The 22,891-nt window shown below is 41.5% G+C and overlaps 1 protein-coding gene across 1 annotated transcript in view; it reads right to left on the bottom strand.

Moving 5' to 3' along the window:
* CDK6 (cyclin dependent kinase 6) overlaps positions 1-22,891 on the bottom strand; it is a 212,324-nt gene that overhangs the window by 18,408 nt on the left and 171,025 nt on the right. Inside the window, exons 6-7 of the mRNA XM_006270135.4 lie at positions 5,464-5,514; positions 889-1,024 (exon numbers count right to left, since the gene is read on the bottom strand). Of these exons, the coding sequence (XP_006270197.1) occupies positions 889-1,024; positions 5,464-5,514 (187 nt within the window). The remainder of the gene's footprint in view (positions 1-888; positions 1,025-5,463; positions 5,515-22,891) is intronic.

Here is a 22,891-nt window from a genome sequence, read left to right as displayed (position 1 = left end):
CCCAGTACTGTCTTTGCATCTCCTCTGCCTGTGTTTAGCAGTTTTATACTTAGATTGTGAGCTCTTTGGATGTGCGCTGCCATTTTATTCTGTTTGTGCAATACCCAGTACAATGGGGTCCTGGTCTATGACTTAAGTGTTTATGTCAGTACAAATAATCACAACCCACTATTTTTATCAGAAAGGTGAACCCCTTAGATCTACCAAGTAGATCTCTGTCAGAAAAACTGAGGATAGTAGTAGGTTGTCATCCTCTACAACAGGTGTCTCAAACTCATCTGGCCCTATGGGTCAGATAAGTGGTGCAAGGCTTGTCCACATCCTGTTTTTCCCCCTCCACATGCATGCTTGATCCAGAATATGTAGCACCTGCCTGGATCGGTCTAGTTGATTAATCCGCTGCTAAACTCACACTAACCAGGTACGATAAAAATGATTCAATCTATTCCTGTTCTCTTACAGCAAAACCCTGGGAATTGGGTCACGGCCCAAATAGTAAGTTAAAAATCTCTATAGGGGATTGTGCAGAAAAAAACCCTCCCTCCAATAACTTTGATGTGGCCATAGTAGCCTAGAATAACTTGAAGCTTTAGTAGCCCATGTACTGCTTGTGCATGTCCTCTGTGTGAGGAAACAGTTTGGGAATTCATAAATAATACCCCCAGGGAGCTGGACCTAACACTGGGCAGAGAACATAGAGTGTCCTCCAGATTCTACCAGCCGTGCACACAGGTTTGGCATTGGTTCTGATGCAACTAGGGCTTCTCCATTCACATTCAAGCCAATATCTAATAATATAATTAAATTAAAAACCATGTTTCTTGACATGTTACTATGCAGAGTGGGAGATGTCATTTAAGTTATGCTCAGAGAGTAACAGAAACTTACAAGGATCAAGTCTTTGCCCAACTCATCAATATCCGGTACAAATTTTTCAATGGGCTGTGGGGGTCTGGGATTGAAAGCATGTCTTGGAAGAGCAACATCACTTGGCCAATCCTCTTCTTCCGGGAGTCCAATTACACTGTGTGAAGAATAAGCACACACATTAGTTTCAAGGGAAAGTAAAATCACATGACTCTGTTTCATTGTACAAGACCCAAAATTATGTTTTCTTTGTTCTCTTTTGAAGCAAGTAGTCCTGGTTCAAGGTCTATCCAATCTCACAGAACAATCTGGTATCTGTATAATTTAAAACAATTTTAAAAATCAGCATGGACCATCTATAATGAACATTAAGGGGCATATTCTGGAACCATTGCTCTCACTGAGTGGGAGCTCACTCTGGGTAAGCTTAAGGATTTCAGTGGCACTGTGTAGTGTTAACTATGAAGAAGAATGGCAGAATTGGGCCCTAAATATTCAAGGTAAAACTTTATGAAACTAGCTCAGTGGCAGCATTCTGACTGTAGTCTCAGTTTCCTGAGTCTACAGGTTGACAAGGGACTGGGAGTTCTCTGGAAGAAATGTGCTCAGGTCTCTATGATACGATGTTACCATACAACACTTGGGAGTGGTTAAAAGGAGATTTTTGGCAGGTTTTAGAGCCTATTCCCATGCAAGCTTCTTTTGCTGTAACAACTGTGGCAAAGACAAAAGACTTCAGGAAAAGAGAGGCAAGAATTGGGATCAAGAAAGGAGGTTAAGAGAGATGTATGTCCATGAAGGCGCATGCCTGCGCACTGGTGAACTAAGAATTACCTGGAAAAAAATAATCTTTTTCTGTAAAGTCTTTTTATAACACTTACTGGACAAGTAAGCATTTCCAAAAGATAAGTAATTCTGTTGCTTTAAGTTAAAATTTTCAAAAGCAACATAGAAGCCTAACTCCCATTTCAAAAGCATTATAGGAGTTAGGTGTTTTAACCAATACACACTCAGCTTTGTTTTGTGTTCACCTCATCCATTTTTATTGCATTTCAGAACATTTTCATTACATTTTCTACTCAGAGGGCACATCTACATGTGCATTAATGCGCATCTACATGTGCATTAGGGCTGCTCCAATTAAAGCACTGCCCCTTCCCAACCCTGACGTACATGTAAAAGTGCCCTGAGGTACTGAATAAATGCACATTAGGCTGCCATAATGCGCAGTACTGAAATCACACATTTTTAAGTGACACTTAACACACAGTATTACATTGTGCATTAGCATAATTGCATGTTTCTGTCTGTGATGCTTTAATGTACAGTAAAATAGACTATTGTACATTAAAGTGCACATGTAGAAGCACCCAGAAAGTAATATAGAGTTTATGTCTATGAAATGATCTCACTAATTTCTAAAAACTTGACAAAATACTTTTTGAAGTTTCTTTTAAATGTGCAACTTTTCTTTTTTGATCATGTCTCTACACAGGTTTATGTCTACAGTTAATATTTATGACAGAGATATCAAGTAATGAAAAAGGGGTTTCTCATGGAAATGCTGGTAGAGACCCATTACCACACCTGACCTGCTAATTTTTAGGCAAAAATCAATTTTTACAGCTGAATTTTACAGCACATAAGACTGAGATTCAACTGGGAAACATGACAGTTGCACAACTGTAGGATGAAAACAAAAAAAATAGTTTCAGTAAGTATTAAGGGTTTGCACTAAAAATGCCACTAGGGTTCAGTATTGCCTTTCTTTTCTCTAGTAGTGCTTTGTACTAGGCACAGAATAAAAATTCTCCCTTTCTGTAGTGTAAATCCTGAGTTATTCCATTTAATTACACCATATGTAGACAAGGGTAAGAGTTGTATTTAGCTCCTAGCATGTAAAAAGTTTCTACAGACTAATACTACTAGAAAGGAACAGCATGACTACAAGCATACAGCCATTGACATCTTGTTGTTTTTTTTTCTTGTGCCTTATCTAAAGGCTGGCAAAGAGGGGACTGGATTTGTTGGCAAAATTAAATTAAATTTCATCCTCATCTAATATTTATGGATTGTGAAACGTACAGGGAGTTTCTCACATATAAGATGCTATGAGTCTTACTCTGAGCACCTTGCAATTTAGTACTTCAACACTACAAATATTTATCCATGTGTGTAGTGTCATATACATGACTAGTTCTACTAAGTCTACTGAACCCATGTTAAGACTTAACACAATGAACAAACACTGTGGGCTCATCCCACAGTGTTCATTGTGTTAAGTCTTAATGTGGGTTCAGTAGACTTAGTAGAACTAAGGAGGTCTGACAGAAGGCTTAAATGGTAATGAAATATGTAACTTGTTCTCGTTCAGCTGTGTCTGGTTAGCTCTGGGTTTTTGTGTGTGTTATGGAGAATATGACTATTTTTAAAGACTTGATGTATGACTAGATTCCCCTATTGCTGGTCTGACTGCTAGCCGCACCACCATTTGGCCAACCAAGTTTTGGAGCATTTCAGAGATGGTTGCTTCACCTCTCAACAAACTGAGAGGATAGATGTGGGAGTTATTAGTAAATATTGCTAGGCTGGGCATCAAAATCTCTCAGGCTCAACCTGCTTCTAAAAAATGTTGAGCACTTTTCATCAGCCTCAGTTATAGAGCCGAGTGTCTCAGAACACCACAGCATCTGGGCTCAAATCTGTAAGCATACACTGCGTTGAACTGATGGCATTTGGAGAGGACAGGAGCATTCTGGACTCTACCCTAAGCATCTTGCCCAGTTTTTATGTGAAACTCAGACTCAGGTAACTAAGAGTTGGACACATGGAGCAAACAGAACATGGCTTAGTTATCTGGGGAAACAAGGTGTCAGTCCAGAAAGTCCTAAACCAGCTTTCTATCCAAATTAGCCTGGAAAATGATTCACAACCTTAGCAAATAATAGACCCCCTCATAAAGGCAAGACCTGTGCCTAGATGTTGGAGGTGTCCAACTGTGAGAACAGAAAACAAAATACTACTTCACATAAAAAGCAAAGAAGAAGAATCTGACATATTCGAGTCACACAAAAGAGGCAAGGCAGATTTTCTCTTTAAGCAGAATGTGTAATAGGGAATTTCTTCTCAACTAAAATTAGCATGGTGTTTTCTCTTCCTGATTAATGGTTGAATTCTTTTCCACACAGGTAATCTCACACACTAGAGATGGATGAACAGTACAACTAGGGGAGGCTGCTGCCAGCTGTTGTGTGTTTAATTCTATCCCAATTCATTTTGGTATTCTGCCCCCGAAATGTTACCAAAAAATTTGGAATCTTAAGAACTGTCTCATCCATGCTTTTAACATGATTAGCATCTGTTGTGTGTAATGAAACAGTCTTCGTTAGATGAAGCACTATATAAAGAAATCATGGAGGGGAAATTTTGCCAGAACAAGAAAAAGCAAACCATAGAGGATGGATTTTTCTGGATTGTGCAGGAAGAGTTATTCAGTGCATGACAAATTAACCACACTAGTGAGTCACATAGACTGGTATGGTAGGCAGGAAAGGGAAGTCAGCTGGGTGAAATCAAGACCTGCAATTTAGGAACCTTATATTAAATAATGAAAATCTTTAGAAATTGTTCTGTTATGATTTTAGAACTGGACAAGTAGTTAAGCAGACACATTCATTACCAGACCTACTCAACTGGGGCTCTTTCCTTAGAAGCTTCTCTCTGAAATATACGCAGGGCAGGAAATAGGGGAGACCAAAGTCTCACTCTGACCTCCCTGCCTATTCCTTCTTTTGGCCTGCATAGTTCTCTCTCCCATCCAGATGCCTGGAAGCCTGTGCTCCATCCATGAGAAGGGGAGGACAGTGCTGCAGAGACAAATGAGCCTTCATTTTGTACAGGAAAAGTAAGAGCCATGCATGGGTCTGATGGCCATAACCCAGTCCAGTATTACTATAAAACATTACAAGAGGCTTCAAATTTCCACGGCACTCTGTAAGATCATCAGAAACCATGGTTCTGAAGAGGAGTTACAGTGCAAAACAAAACAAGCAAAGTTTTAAAATGCTTTAACCTATTTTTAACCTATCGCTACTGGATATATAATTTATTTTTAATCTGAAATCTTTTCTGTACATGGATATCTTTATTTAGCAGTTTCTATATTTCTCCTTAATAATGAACATTTCTGAGGGATTCTGCTTCTGCTTTATGAAATCCATAAATGAATAAAACATTGAGTAGCTAAATCTCTATTTTTATTTGGCAGTTAAGGTGACTTAAAGGTACTTTTCCTTCTAAGAAATTGTGTGAATGGTATATGGACGATATGTTAAAAGAGAAAAAAAATCCCCCAGAAGTCTGTTATAACTTCCTGACAATGACAGTTAGTTCTGCAAAACTATATTCCATGCTGCTTCCTCTTCCCACTCTGACAGAATACAAGGAAATGTCATGTTACGGTATAGCAGCAATAAGAAATATGTTCTAGGAATACTTTATTGTAGTCACTTTACTCCATAAAAAATGTGTCAAAGAAACCTCAAAGTGTTTCAAAGCTAGACAGCCATTGACATAATGCAGCAAGTTATTACTTACTCAAAGATTTTTCCTAGCTGATCAACATCTGAATTTCCACGAAAAAGTGGCCTGAAAAAATAAAGAAATATATTAGGGGTAAGATTTTCTTCAGGTGAACTTGTAATTCTCACAGGATGCTTCCAACATAAACTGAAAACCTTGCATCCTTTCGTGGTTTTGACCCATCTATAACTGTACCACCTTTTAAGGTTTTGCTTGGATTGGTAACAAGATTTAAAGCTAGTGGATCAGGCATAATTTTAGTTATGCTGCTTTTGAGAATTAATTGTATTCTTTAACATGCTATATAACTTTATTTCTATCCCATTTGAAAACTATCATAAGTATGAAAACAAGCCATTGGTATATGCTCTATGTGCTTTTATTCAAAGTGCTGTTTAAAGGAAAAGACAGAGTCATACAAATCATTTTAATAAGATACAATAGAAGATAATTAAATGTATACTTTTTTCTTGTTTATTGTACGAAAAATGTATCCTTAAGGTTTGGAAGTCAAATTGAGGACAACAGGGTTTTACATGGTTTTATAACAAAACAGTGCAGAATTTACCTTGCAGTGGAAAACTTCTGCTGCATAAATATAGGTTAAGGAAAGAAATTAATGATCTGAACCTTCAATGGTTGTTAGAAAAAGCAGTCACTTAAAAACACTCAAAACAGTAGTATACAGAGGGTATATCTACACATGCAATTAATGTAGCTAAAGAAACTCCAGCTCAGTTCATACCAGAATTTATTGCTCCCAGGTGTCATATTTCCATGTTCCCCAGACTGCAGCAAGTTGAGCCAGGGCAGACCAGCTCTAGCTGGCAGAGGGCCCAGGGGGCTAGCCTGCCAGCCTGGGGCTGCTCTGACCCAGCTCAACATGCTGCAGAGGAGCTGGTTGGGGCCCAAGGGTGCCTCAGTGAGGGGCTAACCAGCAGGCAGCTTCCACACTGAAGCACCCTCGTATCCCAGTCAGTCCTGTCAGCATCTGCATGTGCCTTGCGTTGGAGTAAATAACTCCGCTGTAGGATAGTACTTGTGTCTGGCAGTACTCTCTTACAGCAGAGTTAATTAGTTTACTTCATTCTAATAGCACTGCACATGTAGATGGCAACGTTTTACTGTGAAGCTAATTAGTCAACTTTGCAGTAAACATCCCAAGTAGATGCACCCACACTGCCCTTTTAAAGCACAGTTAAAAAAAAAACAAAAAACACTCTTTTCTATTGTATTTAAAAAAACAGCATCGCCCCATAACATTCCATTTTGCAAAAGCAATGTGAAAGTGACTGTCCTGTATGAGATGCGCATACATTTGCTTGATGTACTTGTCTGTTTGTAATACAATAAGATGTTATACCTATTTTTGACTAAAACTCCAGAGAGATTCACAACAAACTAGTAGAAAGTCCCAGATGGCTGTGAAAACAGATACCACTATTTTGTTTAGCTTTATGGAGAGAGATCATGAGATTCAAAGAAACAAACCACAGACAGACTGCAAGAATTAGATGTTACTGTTACTACTTGCTGTCTCTCTCTTTGGACAGTTTTTGGAATGCAATACATGCTGTAAACTTAGTTACCAAAACAAGATGCAAGGTGGCATCTAATAGAGACATAGCCATTAGCCACTACAAATACTACATATTCTGATGTGGGCGGTAGTAGCACGCTATTGGTCTTGGAGAAAGCTCAGTTTTCCTCCCCTACATCTTGCCTAGTGTTCTTTTCCTTGTCCATCTGAGCTCACTAACAGTGCTGGCAATGTCTGAGTTACCATTTCATGGTTGCAATTTGCCAGAGAAGAGCTCTCTCACCTGCATCAGGGATGTTTGGCTGTAATCTTCCTGCTGCTTAAGCTCCAGTATGGAAATGGGTGGAAGATGTGCAAATGGTTTCCTTCTCCCTACTCTGGTCAATTCTTGGAAACAGGCCTCCCTTCCTTCTCCGCACTTTCAATGCGATAACGCAGCTCCACATACCTGCTAACTTGAAAACTTTATGTACCGAGCCCTGTGTGTTTTTATATGTATGGCAGATTCAAGAACCATGACAGACATCCACTACATATGACTGATCATACAAATATTTGTCACAACAATCTCCAAAGAAGTATGTGCCACTTAGTGAAACAATAGCAAAGCAATAGGTGTAAAATGTACTGAGCAGTTTTATAAACAGTATGTACACAGTTATGTATTCTTTTTCCACATCAGTTGCTAGTCCACATCATGGCATATCAATTTACACTCTAAACTGTCTGAGGCGATGACAGAAAATATTCTAACAGATTTACACCCATGGCTTTGGTATTCCAGATATAAATTGCTGTAGCAACAAAGTTGGTAGCCTTGTGTACTGTGAATCTGAATAAACAGGAAGTGATAATATGCAGTGCTTTACATACATGGATCATTTTTGTAGTATAATATTAATAGCCTCTTACTAAGATGGCTTCAGCTTATGCCAACTCTTTACATTGTTTTGCTCCTCCCTACATTTAAGGTGTGTAATGGTATTAGCTTCTAAGGAAAAAAATAAATAATTTGACTCCAAATGAACAGCTATGAATATCAGCATTGGGCTGGATTTTCAGAAGGGTTGAGCATCCGCACTTCTATTAGAACCACTGGGAGCAGCAACTGCTCAATACCCTTCAGAAGCCAGTAATTTGACAAGTAACTACCTGATACTGCTAACATGTAGCCCAGCTTCATCTCTTTGAGAATCTAACTCAATGCATTAGACCTAGGCTCTTTAAGCTAAAGAAAAGTACACATTTCAAGCATTTTGTCCAAGCAAAAGTCAAATAGTCTAATGCTCTAAAATGTATTCTGAACCTTGTGTCCATGTGAAGGCCTGGCAAAGTTAATCTTGTTCTCAAATTACCTTAGGCAGCATCATGCCAAAACAAGTAAAATTCTTGGGATTTTTAAGAAAGATTTTTCCCATAGCTGCTTCTGCCTTCGATTCAATAGGAGGTGAAGCAAAGTTTGCAATGTTTTGAGAGCATAATTTTAGAGCACAAAGTGACCTTCCAGAACACAGTAACATTCCACCACAATTAGAAATTATTCATTCATATTTTGGACTCTTCCCCATCTCAAGGTCATTATTTTGATAGGCTGCCAAAACTGGGCACCACAAATATCATGAAATTTGCCTGGTGACTTGGCTGGTGGTTCAAACCTCTCTGGACAAATAACTGAGCAAGTATATTAATGTAATCAACCACCATGTGAAGACATCTTGTGTGACACACTGGCATCCATTATTCTTTGCTACTGGTGTGCAAGTATGTGAGTGAACAAGGCCACAACACGTTACAAGGAAACTACTAACTCAAGTAGTTGTTTCTTAACGCTATTCTTACAGGTGGATGTTAAATCTCAAGTATATACTGGCAGCCATGGGAAAAGTATCATTTCATCCTTGTTCCTTGTATATTTTACTTTCTAGTCATTCACACAGTTCCTGGTGTTTTTCTTATTTTATATAACCCAGATCCAGAGCCCTTACTCACAAATACATTCCCTTATTTGTGGATATGTGAAAACTAACTAAACTCCATGCCTGCGTCCAGATGAGCACAGCTGTGCAGTATGTGGTGCTTCAGACATGTATGCAGTGCCACATATCACATATTCAGCTGTTCGCCGCCTTGCAAGGGAGCAGCACAGGTTTTTTTTGATCCCTGTGGTCAAAAAAATCTGCACAAAAAAAGTGGAGCGGTGCATGCGGGGGCAGCGTACGCTACTCAAAACCAGAGCTGGGTTGGCTGGGGCCACACTGCTGCAAGATTGCCACTGCTACAGCCCTGGGAGCCTGCAGAACCCCACGTAAGGCTGCTGGGGTCAGCACAGTGCCCCCGCCCAGGGGTAGCGGCCTCCCTTACCCCACCCGAGGCAATCTGCTGCACACCAGAAGGCGTGCAGCTAGCACAGGTGTTCCCTGGGAACAACCTGCGGTGGCATAAGGTGTACCTGAGGAATCAAATGTCCATGCTTTTGTGGACAAGGCCCACGAGTTCTACTCTGTGGAGTTTCTTCCTTTTTCTTTTGTGGGGAAAGGCAAGGGGCTGGGTTTAGCTTCTGTGGCAGAAGTTAAGTTCCATACTCATCAACTCTGAAGATCTTTGCAGACCCAGAGGGATCCACCGGATCTCACTGACACTGGTTACAAGAGCAATATTCCTGGCAGTCCCATGTACTTCAGAATGCATCTATATGCAGGGATATGTTCTACAGTGTATAAAAGGCTGAGTTTATATTTGCAGTCTCAGGATACCTTAACTTTTGTATGGTCATCATGCTTTTTTTTCTCCTGCCACCTGCAGAGGAGGTAGAGGTAGAGAGAATCCAGTGGCGCCCAACTGATTCCTCCAGTCTCTTTTCAACTGTTTGCAGCTGAACCATCACAAACTTCATGTGAAGTGGCCTCTATTTTGTGCAGGAGAAGCACAACTGAACTTGCCTCAGTGAGAATGTGGTCTTCTACTCCTCTCCATATCAATATGCTCAGGAGTTACCCAGTTTTTAGTAAATCCTATTGAAGCAACCTCCCAGCAAAATCAATGGCAGTTTGCTCTGAAAGGACTGAGACAAAACTGAATAAAGATCTCAGGATCTGTCCCTGAGGTTTGGAACACCCACATACCCAATTAAGCAGATATCAACTAAAGAAATTTCCATTATGATTTTTTTTCTCAGACTGTCTATTTACTTTTTGGTAAAGCAAACCAAAAGACAGATAAATATACACAGAAATATAAATACAAGTTACAACACAAATTAACAGTGTAAAACAAAAATACAGAATGAATAAAGTCTTTGCTTATAGATTAGGAGTGCATACATGAATATTGCTTGCAGAAAGGAATTTATTGCTGTAGACAACTGAACAAGAAAAACATCACTATTCAACAGTGCTGTGCTCTTGTTTGCTTGTCCAAGTTTCACAAAGTCATACAGTTTTCACTTGTATTCAGTACTCCATCCACCTAAGCTGGAGTAGATATCTGTTCTATAAAGGTCAAGAGCTTTGTTTTGTACATGCCGTTTTTTTTATATCAGCTGCTGCTTAGTGAAAAAACTGAGATATAAACAGTTCATTAGCAAATCTCCTGTGGCCAGGTACAACTCCAGTGACAAGTCACAGAGACTCAAAAAGCAGTGCATGCAGAGTTGCAGTGGTGTTCCACCCAAGACAGAAACACAGTCTCTCTGTATACTGGCCAGATTACTCCTCAATAATCTAGGCATAAGAAAAATATTTGTTTTCTCTAGCAATAAAAATCACCTGCACAAGGAAAACAAAGACAATTTCTATGGGCTCCTTTTCAACAACTGATTGAGTACCATCTCTTAATATTCTTTAATACATTCACACCAAGTTATTGTACTAGGAACCATGTATCAATCTGACTGTAAGGGGTTAATCTACATATAAAATATACACAGAAAAAGAAAGAAACATAACTAAGGGAAAATATTATGAAGGAGGAAAAACTCAAGAAATTCCATTTCTAATTCAAACAAATTATAAAGTCATAGGGGAAGCTCCAGAATTGCCAACACAACTGCCTGCAAAGCTGGGCCCAGAGCCAGACACATGAGATGCAAGAGAAACAACTTCCACAGGCTGACACCTGGATTCTGTCATTGTTAGTACAGCACAGTGACTATAGCAGCTGAGCAGCCTATCACCATCTCTTATCTCTTAAAAACTCAGCACAGAGCAATTCCTAATTACCGGTCTAGTACATTTCAAATTCATTCACAATTCCTGGGATAAAAAAATCTACCTGTGGAACTTTTTGAAAGGATCCATGTTTTGTGAATGAAAATGAATATTGTATATCAGAGGTCTGAAAGGACACCATGAAATCATACAGGTGCTCCCTAAAGACAGTGTGAAAAACTATACTTCCTACCTTGGATGATCTCTGCCTTCTCAGGTATGCAAGGTGCATTAAGAGCCATACAAGGGTAAGAAAAAGTGTTGAGAGGAAGAGCATGAAGTTTAAAACAGAAAGTTGGTGATTTGAAGGCAGAAAAGAGAATGTAAAGTAGATGGGAAGAAGAATAAAAAAGAAAGCTGAGAGATGGGATAATCTCATGGAAAGAACAGCAGACATGAACAGGATGAAGAAGGTGGTTCATGAAGACTATAGGGGAATTCTAGAAGATGGCTCTACTAGTTGCATTGGAGGTAGGGTTAAAAGTATACATTTATGTACAGCTAAGAGTAATGAGGTGAAGGCAAAGGAAAAATGTAAAGGCAAAGAAACTCTTGCCAAGGGACACTGGATCTCACCCTGGGAAACCTGCTTGCTACAGAACCTGTGATTCAGAGATATATTTAAATTCTGTTCCCCTCCCCCCCCCCCCCCTTCATGTGGGTAGCTGAAAAATACACATTTTTGTCAGATTAGTTGTAACTTGTTATGAAGAAAACATTTTCATTTTAAAAGTTTATTCAGGTTTTGAACCAAAACCTAAAACAATCTGAAATTACTGAATAGCTCCGATATCTGAATTGTCCTGCGGACATCCATGATCAGAAGAGGCCCTTTCCCTCTTCGGATCTCACTAGGTTATCTGTGCTGAAACTAAAATTCAAGTGAAAATATACACTATCATTCTACTTTCTCTGATGAGCAACACAACTGTAATGCCCTGTAAAATCAGGTCGCAGCTGACAAGTTTCCATACTCCGGACAGTTATCTACTACCAGTCACAAGTGCCTTGCCTCAACTATTGTGCAGTTCAGGAGTTCTCATTTTAAAACTTAACATTTTTTAAATTTCCTCTTCCCCTCTCAATTTAATTGCATCTTTGTATGTGCTAGTGCTAGAGACAGCATAGAAAAGGGATACTTCATGTACAGCTGATTATACTTCAACTGACACAGATGGGCAATTATTTTGGGTGGAGGGCTGTTTACTGAGTTTTGGCAAGCCATTGAGGGCCGCACAACAGGCAACCAGGGCAGATAGATATTAGTTTTCTAATTTTTTTAGGGGCCCCGCAGGTTGGATCAAATAGCCTGGTGGGCCACATGTGGCCTGCGGGCTGCATTTTGCCCACCCCTGCTTCAACACAAGTTAGTCAAAAGTTTCCAGAAACTTACAGTCCCTCCTCCTAGATATGGGAAGAAATAGATGCATATGACAGAGCAGCTTCAGTGCTCCATCACTTTAAGGGCTGGAGCAGCCAGCCACCAGGTGTCTGACGAGGGCTGCCATTTTGGAGAGCTCTGATATAAGAGCAGAGCAGTTTGTGCCCAGGAGGGCTGGGAGTAACATTACCTGGTGGAGCTCCTGTTTCAGGAATATCTTGGAGGTAATGGTGAGGCCTCATTGGTCCTAGATGTGACCTAAAACTGTACCCTGCAAGGATAGGGAGGCCTGGTGGTCCTGCCTGTGGTGGGGAAGGGCAACTTGAATGCCAGGCTTGAGGGCCATCTTGCTTAAACCCCTACCTCCACCTTTTGGTGGGCCTTGGAGGCAGTTCATGGCCAGGCATGCAGAGTAACTGCACCTGAGCCCTGTGGGGTGGTGAACCCTGGAGGTGGACCAGGCACAGCAAGAGAATGCTACCTGGCCTGCAGAGGTGTTCTACCTTGAGCCCTCAGTAAGAGGGTGGAGTGGTGGGCCAGGCATAGCAAGTGGAGTGCCACCTGAGCCTATGGGGGTGGTTGACCACAAGCCCAAATGGTAGGGTAGTGCAGTGTGGCCCTGAGAGGGGGTGGAGCAGTGTGGCCCTGAGTCTGGGGTGGTGCTGAGAGGCAGTTGAGTTGTGGGGTGCAGTTGTGAGGTATAGAGGAGGCAGCTGACAAGACCTGGTGTGAGCCACTTGACTGGAGGCTGGATGCTAGGTCGGATATGGAAGGCCTGGTGTGTGCACCAGTAGAGAGGTCAGGTGCTAGGCCTGAAAACATCTGCGAGGGCGCTAGGACCTCTAGCTCTGGTGGGGAGTGAGAGTCACACATAAGACTCTGGAGAGCTTGGGTCCCAGTGCTACCTAGTTGGAGGAAACATCTGTGAGGAATGGAACGTATGTAGGGGTGGTTGGAGTATGTACATCAGGCCCTTGACATCAGAGTGGATTGAAGGGCAGCCTCCCACCTATTACCATCAAAAGAACAGGCTATCAAGGCATGGCAGGTGAAAGAGGCGGGCGGTTGGCCCAAAGACAAAGGAGCAGGCCAGTCTCTTGACGGGCTGTGAGCTGGCTCCTTTCATCATGACGTGGAATAGATGAATATTGGGTAAGGGCAGGACGAAAATGGGAGAGAAGTTGGTTTGCCAGCGTGAGTTTCTCAGGCTGGTTTTTAAAAGCATTTATTACTTTGCCAGAATGTACCACTTTTCAAGCGAAATAGCATTGGCCTAATTCTAATGTCACTGACATCATGAGAGTTACATTGGTGTTAAATCAGTAAGAGAGCAGAATCAAGTCTAATACATTAAAAGAGCTGAAGGTTCTTTTGAATAGTTTTTCTGAACATTCGCAGAAACTCTGAATTTTGTTGAGTGGCAAATGAAATGCAGATCAAAAGAAATGGCTGTTTTTAAAAAAGCTGCCAAAGACTTTCAGAGGCTGCAAAGTCTTAAAATGTAATATAGTAATCAAAAAAATAAGGACAGGATCCTGATCCTAGAATATGCATTGGCAACTGCTGCAGAAGCCCACAAGAATCCTGCCTCAATTTGTTTTCTGAAGATGCTTTCTTGTGTGGTGAAGGAGATTAACATGAAGATGCTAGACAGTGGGGGGAAAGGGCCAGCCAGTTACTCGGTGAACTTCTAGAAGGCACCAATCCTGACAGTCTCACAACTGCTGGAAATGAGGTTGAAGGTTACAATTCTATGTTCGTTAGAGTACAGAAGGTAAGGCAGAGCATAATGCTGGTGTGCATGGGAAGAAACCCATTGAAACAGAGGGTATGATTCTGGCATTCAACTTTGGGCTTTGCATTAGCAACAAAAACAGAAATCCAGTAAGCTTTCCTAGGTTTGGGGTTTCCTAGCTTCTGTAACTAGCATTTCCATTATATGGAGATGCTTAACTTTCAGAGGCTTGTTTTTAAAGAAGAGACTGCCAGTCAGGAAAAGGGCAGAATTAATCATGCATCAGTCATCAGAAATTCAGAGATGGAAATGATGGAAGTATATATTCCCTCTGAGCGACTAAATGAAAAGGAAGACTTACTAAAAAGGAAACCAAACAGAAATACTATGTGCACTGCTATCCAGCTCAGCTGCTGGTTAAATACAGTGGAAGATGAGAAAAGAAGTCTTAAATGAAAGAATATCTTAAGGTTTCCCTTGTGCATGGGCAAAAACAGAGAACTTGTCCTGGGAGCCAAAACATGATTTTTAAATTTTTTTTTTTTTTTTTTTTTTTTTTTACTTATGCATCAAATTTTTAAGTCACACACATTCCCCAAAACAATAAAGGACAGTGACCTGCTTCAGCCTGCCACTGAAACTGAAGGGAGCTTTACCATTGATTTCAGTGACCACTGGATGAAGCCCTAGGTGCTTACAGGATGAGTGAAATCCAGCAGTAACTACATTTCAACAGTAAGTTTAATAAAAATTGTGAGTAAGGTCAGTACAGAGCCGAGTTTCACCCAAAATACTCTTAAACCTGTGCAGTTCTCATTTATTCCTCAAGCAGAGCTGCTTTAACATTAATCTTTTTACACTTTTTTTAAATTAGAAGAGCCTTGATAGGTTGAACATCCTTCACTTATTCCCTAAGTACATATGTCACTTTTTTTCTTATCTGTAGACATCTGCTCCTCCAGAAGATTTGTAGGCTTATTTCACCCGAACTTTTGGAGTGGTTATCTCAACTCAGTGAGCTTGACAACTGCAGCATTTTGAAAACTGTCCCAACATTTGAAGCAAGTTCAGAAGTTCATACACAACTGACCTTGGTAAATGAGAAAGGCCTCAAAAAAGTATGGTCTCAGTTAAGGGAAGAAACAGAAGCACTACTTTCTCCAGTATTATTAGTTTTCTCCAACAGTGTGATTTAACTATTTGTGTATCATCTCACTGTAAGCATGGATTCAAATTGAATTTCTTATTATTCAACAGTGTCAGATCTAAGTTTGTATCTAAACTGTAGGCTTCTACATTTTTTCGTTATTTCTATACATCAAATAGAACTACTGATGTGACACATGAGCAGGGATCTGGGTTTTCTGTTTCCCATGGGGGGGACGGGACACAGATTTTTTCCCCCTTTAACCAAGGGAAAAAACACAGATTTTTAATTTTAACGGAGAAACACTCAGATTTTGCACTTTTGCAAAGAGCTCCCTGCAGGCTGGCAGAGCTCCAGCCTGCAAAAGGTGGGGGGGAGCAGGAAGAGGGAAGGCAGACAGGGGGCCATGTGTACATGTGGCTTGGGAGTGCGGGGCCTGGATCTGTGTCCTGGTGAGTTAAGGGGGCAGGGGGAGCTCTGATAATCTATGATAAACCATAATCAAATATCAACATTTATAGGTACTTAGAATGTATTTTATTATAGTGATTGAGGCACTGGTAGGCTTCCAAACTGCATTAAAATTGTAAGTATATCAATAAACATTGTGTTCAATTTTTATATACGTGTGTGTGTGTGTGTGTACACACACACACACACACACACACACACACACACACACACACACACACACACACACACACAGAGTGGTATTTCATTTTAACTGTGGATTTTGGGTTTTTTAAAATCAGAGAATTTGCAGGGGTGGCTATCAGAGAATTTGCGATATTTAAATAGAGAAAACCAGGAGCCCTGAATGAGGCACACTTTGCCTTCTTTTTGCCCATGCATTTTATATCTATCCCCTCTTCCTTTTCTGATGTCTGACCACTAAGTAGTTACACCTCTTTGCTGTCCTTGCACATCTGTATTTTAAGGTTTAAAGGTAGTAATTTAATGAAGAGCCAAATTACAGCTGGCTTCTGTGGATGGATAGGAGCAAGGAGACAATCCTGGGCACTCCTTTCTAAAATTTTCAGCTCATTGATGGCAGACAGTTACAAGTTGTTAGTAAACTGCTTGGAAGTGCAAGCATTGGGAGGCCGAAGGTATGTATCTAGAAGTCTTTTAAAAGCTGGAATTAGTTTGAATTAATGTATGTATTGGCTTTTCAAGTTTGAGTCATTAATTTAAATCCAAATCTAATTTCACCAATCAAAAACATTTCTAATCAGATTGCCATGATGAGACACATTCAAACAGAAGAGATTTAGTGCCATTAGATCACTTTTTCATGGAATAAACTCAACCAAATAAACATATGATTATGCTGTTGTGTATCAGCTGAAAGTCTCTGCACACATGAATGATACCATGAAGAAAATTAACTCTTACATACCTGCAATTATTTTAACCCAAGCAGAGGCAAGTCAGTGAACAGGAATTGAAATATTGTATGTAACGGTCATCTCAACAGACCTCTGTGCGCTTAGCTTATCTTCCAGATTTATCATTATTATTGTTGTTGTTATTTTGAATAATAATCTTTCATCAACACTGTGCTATAAACTTCACATAAAGCAAAGAAGAAAAGGTACCTAAGGATCCTACAATTTCAATACACAAAAGAAAATCACAGGAAGTGAGAAATGATATAAAGAGCAGTTCCAGCTCTACTACCAAGCATTGCATCAGAGAACAGAGTGCATAAATTTGGACAGAGGTACCCAGATTAAAAAGGTGGGAAAAATCCTCAGTTACAGTACGGTGGTAGTCTGGGGATCTGTTGGTGTTACCAGTGGTTAATTTGAGCCTCAGAGACAGAAAAACTATTAATGAAATAAGTCAAACCTTTGGATCTAAAGTCATTCAAATGAGAGAGAAAAACAAAATAAAAGTTTTTTACAAAAATGTAAAAGGGCAAATCCTGAGATATAAAGTAAAACCCCTGAAAACACAATTTGCTGTATGAAAAAACAATACATGGCTGGGAGACTAGCAGCACCTCAAGACCAGGGGAGCTGCAGCTGGGGTTTGTGTTAGGTGATCCTTAATGGCAGAAGTAAAAAACCCCAACCCCAAACCTGACTGTAATAAAACACTACTGATCAGAAAAGAATCTTTTGAGGGGATTAGAACCCTTCAGACAAAGATAATAGAAAGTATGTTCAGAATTAAACACAATCTATTATGTGGTTAGAAGTGAAATTTCAACTTATAGTTTTTTTTTCCAGCTCTGGAGATTGATCCCCAAAAGACATGAAAGTGGATAAGAAGGATGGCATGAAAAAAAATACTTTAATTTGTAGCAGCTGTGCCAGCTTACTGAATTAATATACACCTGTAGAAAAAATTAAGATAAGCATTAAAGGTTGGAAAATCTTTACAGCAGGAGTAGCAAGGAAAACTGATATAGTTTTCAAAGGCCAGTTATAATTTGAACTAGATGTATTTGGTTCTAAATAATAATAAAGTTCAGGATTGTACAGTAGGATTACTTAAACTCCTGGGCTGAAACATGTACACATATGCTAGCTTGTGACAGCACTATAACTACTGTGTAGTATCACATGGGGAGTGCTACCATTATTAGTTCCATTCATTTATTAATGATTTGAGCCTGGACAAAATAAAGAAAAAAGCAAATAAAAGATATTTATTTTAGAAAGAGGAAGGACTAAAAACAAAGACATTCCATATCCGGCTGCTGCTTGTGCAATGCCATCCCCTCTTCTGAAACTAGCATTTACATTAATACTACACTGGATTATAACCATTTGCTTTCTTTACATTTTAGTAGTAAAATGTTCTGTGCTTCCCTCCTTCTGATTGCCTTGTAACTAGTAACCTACACTTACTGAGCCAAATCCCTACTCCTGGTAAGAGAGTGACAAAACTACTGACTTAAGACATTAACTTAGTGGGAACGGGATAGCTGACAGTGTAAGAATACTCTTTCTCCCTTTAGCCCCTATTATGGTGGTATTTGAGCACCTCAGTTTTATGACATGCCAAATACCTGTGACACTAGAAAGTGCCATCTCTATTTGACATATGGGCAATAATAGCACAGAGCCACTTGGGTGGATATCCACAGACATATTTAGGCACTTAACTCCTCTGTTAGGCAAATCCTATTGAAATCAATGTTTCAATAGGAAAAAGATAGAGAAAATGAGCCAGTGGAGGGTCACCTGGTCAAAACAGCCTTAGAAAATGACTTTTGCAGATGCATTAAAAATGAGTCTAAGTAGGATAAGACCAGTTGAGTTCAATGGGAATTAGGCATCTAAATACCTCTGTAGCTTGTCTGAGACCATTCAGAAAGTTTTTTGCAGAGCAGACACACAAGGTCAGACCTCTCACCTTCTAGGATAGGGCACTCATATGGGCCCCAGGTTTGGGTAAAATTGGTTCTGTCACTCTCAGACCCAACTTTTTCTCCTAGGAGCAGGAAAACTGTTATTTAAACAAAAGGAGATTACCATAATTTTGCGTGCTAAAAAAGGACAACTCTGTGAGACTCCAGCATTATTAAAACATTAGTCAAGATTTTTTTCTAGGTTCTTGCAACCAGTCACTGTCCATGTCTTAAAGATACTTTTTGCATGACATCTCTAAGATACATCTTTTTCTATTTATTCACATAGCTAAAATTCTTATCAAGGCCATCATCAACTTTGCATCTCTAATATGACAACATCCTCTTCTCTGGTATTGGCAAATATGGTCTTGTTCTGCTCATATCTATTCAGAATGTGCTACAAAGCTAATTTTCAAGCCCATCTCAATCTCTCCAGTGACTCCTCCTATGCTATCACATCAAATAGACCAGGGGTAGGCAACCCCTGGCATGGGTGCCAGAGCAAGGCTACTGCATATCTGTGGCCACAACACTATATGAAGTGAAAAATATAAATGAAAGCAGAAAGAGCTGGGTTCACTGTGTGTACAACCTGTGTCTGTTTGATATGGCACTCAGAGGACCAGTTTGGTAGTCTGTAGCTTAGCCATTGTCACAGGGTACCCAACATTTTTTTGAAATACTCTGCTCTATGGGCAGTCTGCTTAGCTCTTGCCCACCACACCCTGGTGTTAGTTGTTATACAGAGTGTGGGAAGCTACCCTGGTCTTATTACAATGACCACCCGGATTGTGGTTCTAGCCTTATGAGCCACTTGCATAGCTCCATACCTTCCTTACACCATGTCCCATGCCTTGCAGATGGCATTCTTACAGATGTTCTACCAATTGCTGATGCAGCCCATCTCTGGACCTTCTGACCCCTCAACCTCTCTGAGCCCCACTCTGGGCTCTCAGACCTCTTGGTCTCTCTGCGCAGCCCCTTTCTGGGCTGTCAGACCCCTCCGTCTCCCTCCTGGCCCCTCTGAGCTGCCAGCTCCTCTTTGGTCCCTTGTCCTGAACCCTTTTAGATCTCCACTTACCTGGCTGCTCTCCAGACCCTCAGACCCCTGTAGTCCTGCACTCTATTCCCAGCCCCTCACTGGGCTGCTGGACTCCTCTGGTCCCACTACACTCATTGGGCTTCACTATAGGCCACAGGCTCCTCACTGGGCTTTTGGACCCATGTGGTCCCGGTCTTCCCTGCCAAGTGCTTTTCTATCGGGGTGTGCTTCTCTAGCCTTCCCACTCCATGGGATAACCCAAAAGGCAGTGAGACCTGAGGTTTTCCGGTGCCCCATCCTCGCCTTTCCCTGCAATGGCCCATGTGTGGCATTTCATTGAGGATGCCCTGCCACAGGCAGCCCCACCCCATAGGGTACAGTTTCAGATTTTACCCAGGACCAGTCTTTAGGCCTACCTGATTTTGCTCATCTGGAGCTGGACTCCCTCTAGATGTCCTATGCCCCTTCTGGGCTGCTAACCACCTGGGCCTGGCTCCATCTCTCATCCAAGTCCTCCATCTCTGGCCCCCAGCTCACCCTTGGACCCCTTTCCTTGATCCCTCCTTATCAAATAGCCTAGCACAAGCCATCATCATCCTGAGCTGCACGCCCCTTGGCCCCTTCCTCTTGGCTGTGGCCACACAAGAACCTTTGGCCTCTCCTAGGCCCTGGCCCCACCTCAAGCCAGTTGAGAACTCCAGGATCTCCTGGCTCTGGCAATCTCTGCTATGGTCTGTTTCACCCTTCGGCCCCTCCTGGGCCCTGGCCCCGCACAGGCCAGTTGAGATTCCCAGGGTCAGTCTCGGGCCCCTCCATAGATCACTCCCTTTCTCTGGGCTCACTCTGAGCCCTCCACAGGACATTCTTAATGCACCACCTTTCTTCTCTGGGCTCATCCGGACCACTCAATAGACCCATGTACTCTGCCCCACTCACGGGGTTCACCCAGTCAGACCCTTCACTGGGTCTCCCAAACACTCGGCTCCTCTCTCAGGGCTCACCTGGACCCTCAATAGGCCCACAGACTCTCAGCCCCTCTCTGGGGCTCACATGGCCTCTCACTAGCCCCTGTGCACTCAGTCCCGCTCTCTCTTGGTTCATCTGGCATCTCAACAGGCTCCAGGCACTCAGCCCCCTTCTTAGAGCTCTGGACCCCACACTGGATCCCCAAGAACCTCCTCCCTGCCCTTAGTTCCTAGCCAAACTTCCAGGTGTTATTCTCCTTGCTGGCATTCAGAAGCGGCAGCCTTCCTGCTGGGTGATGTTCCTACACCAGCTCCCGAGTTGTTACTGTCAGCCCTGCTCTCAGGGTCTGGGCTTATACCCTGTCTAAACCCAGCTCTCTTCCAATCAGGTGACTCTCTTGATCAGGCCTAACCTCACCTGCCAGCCCCTGGGTCAGCTGATTCCACAATTAGCCCTGACTGCAGCCAACACCCAATGTGTCTAAGGAAGATGAAAAAAAATTCTTGGTGCAGAACTGCTGCTTGGGAACTGAGCATGCTGTTTGGTTTGGAATTCCTGAAAATAGGGACTGGCTGAGCACTACTGGTGACCACATGTTTGGGACATAAAGCATAAACACACAGGATGCACCATGAAAATACATGACATCCATGCACGAATCACCTTGCCCCCACAGCACAGACTCTGGATGAATGCTTGTGTATATGGGGGGGTGGGGGGTGATGGAATGGAGTGCACTCAGGCATGACACCATCCTAGGGACCCTGACAGGACATTGTGGAGCTGTAGTTGGTGTAGGGAAAAGAGGAAGTGGTATGGCAGGAGGAATGTATAAGCTTGGGGTGTACAGAGCACACGTGTACCTCCATTTCCCAAGGGACTTGCCAGGTTTGGATGTGTAGAACCTTGCAAACGACTCTGTGAAATGACTATGTGGGAAGAACTTTGCAAAGCAAGCACAACTTCCTAGGGATCTGAGTGCTGTACATACCACATTTTAGCTACTGAAATAACACATATGCTTTGATCCTTTCAGAAGCAGGCAATATAACCCGCAAGTACTGATACCAAATGTCCAAACACTGGAGCTGTTACTCAGGTACAATATGTATTAACTCCCAAGACTGGCCCTAATGTTAGATTGTGTGCAGTGGTTGAAAAGCTCCCAGTCCCTAGAGACAAGGTGGATCAAAGGAATGGTGTGGTGCCCATAGAAAAACATTTCCACAACTACCTAAATGACATCAAATTCCATGTTGCTTTCTCTCAGCCACACTGAGCTCTCCTGGCTCAGCCAGATATTTACTTGGTACAGCATACTAAAATGTCTCAGAGACATGTCATGTTGTGCTAAATCATCCTTAGATGTTGTCAAGGCCCTGTTATCCCCCTGTTCCTTTCAGGTTCTACTTGATTTTCCACTCCTCTGGAGACAGATTTACAGTTTTTAAAAAAAATATAAAGAATAGTTAAGAGCTTTGGGGATGGAGATCTGCCAGAGCAAAGCTCTTGAAATGGAAACATGCAAACAGGAGACACATTTATCCTACATACTTTTGAGCTATTACATACATACTTAATGACTAATGACTAGTAGCAAATTATTGGTAATTTCCTGGAACAGTCAATTCAATAAAAATGGTCTAGATTAAATTCTATGACCAGACACTTGAACAGGAAGAACCACTTGAGCTTGGAAGCTTAGTAAGAAGTCCCTTTTCTCCCCCTCAAATATGTCAAAGTTGGAAGAGGAAAAGACCTTGTACATGAATCTGGAGTTTAAATACAGTTTGTGAGTAGTTTCTCATGAAAAAGAAAAGTAAGTTCTTACATTTCACACTACAGGATCTCTCATCCACAGTCCAAAAGGCATTCAGGTGAGACTCCTTGCAGCCTTGTTCTGGAGTGGGAAGAACTGTAGGGTGACCTACAGTTCTCCTCTCAGCTCCAGCCTTCCTCTTGCACAACCACAGCCATGTTGTTGTCCTCTACACTGGCTGTTTTTTCATTGCTTTGGGATGCAAAACAACCGGAAGGCCCCATAAAAGAAGCCCCCAGGTGAC

The sequence above is a fragment of the Alligator mississippiensis genome, chromosome 5 (assembly GCF_030867095.1).
Source record: "Alligator mississippiensis isolate rAllMis1 chromosome 5, rAllMis1, whole genome shotgun sequence".
In the NCBI taxonomy this organism is placed as follows: domain Eukaryota; kingdom Metazoa; phylum Chordata; order Crocodylia; family Alligatoridae; genus Alligator; species Alligator mississippiensis.
The sequence above is the reverse complement of the archived record's forward strand: the minus strand, read 5'-3'. Positions and strand labels throughout refer to the sequence as shown.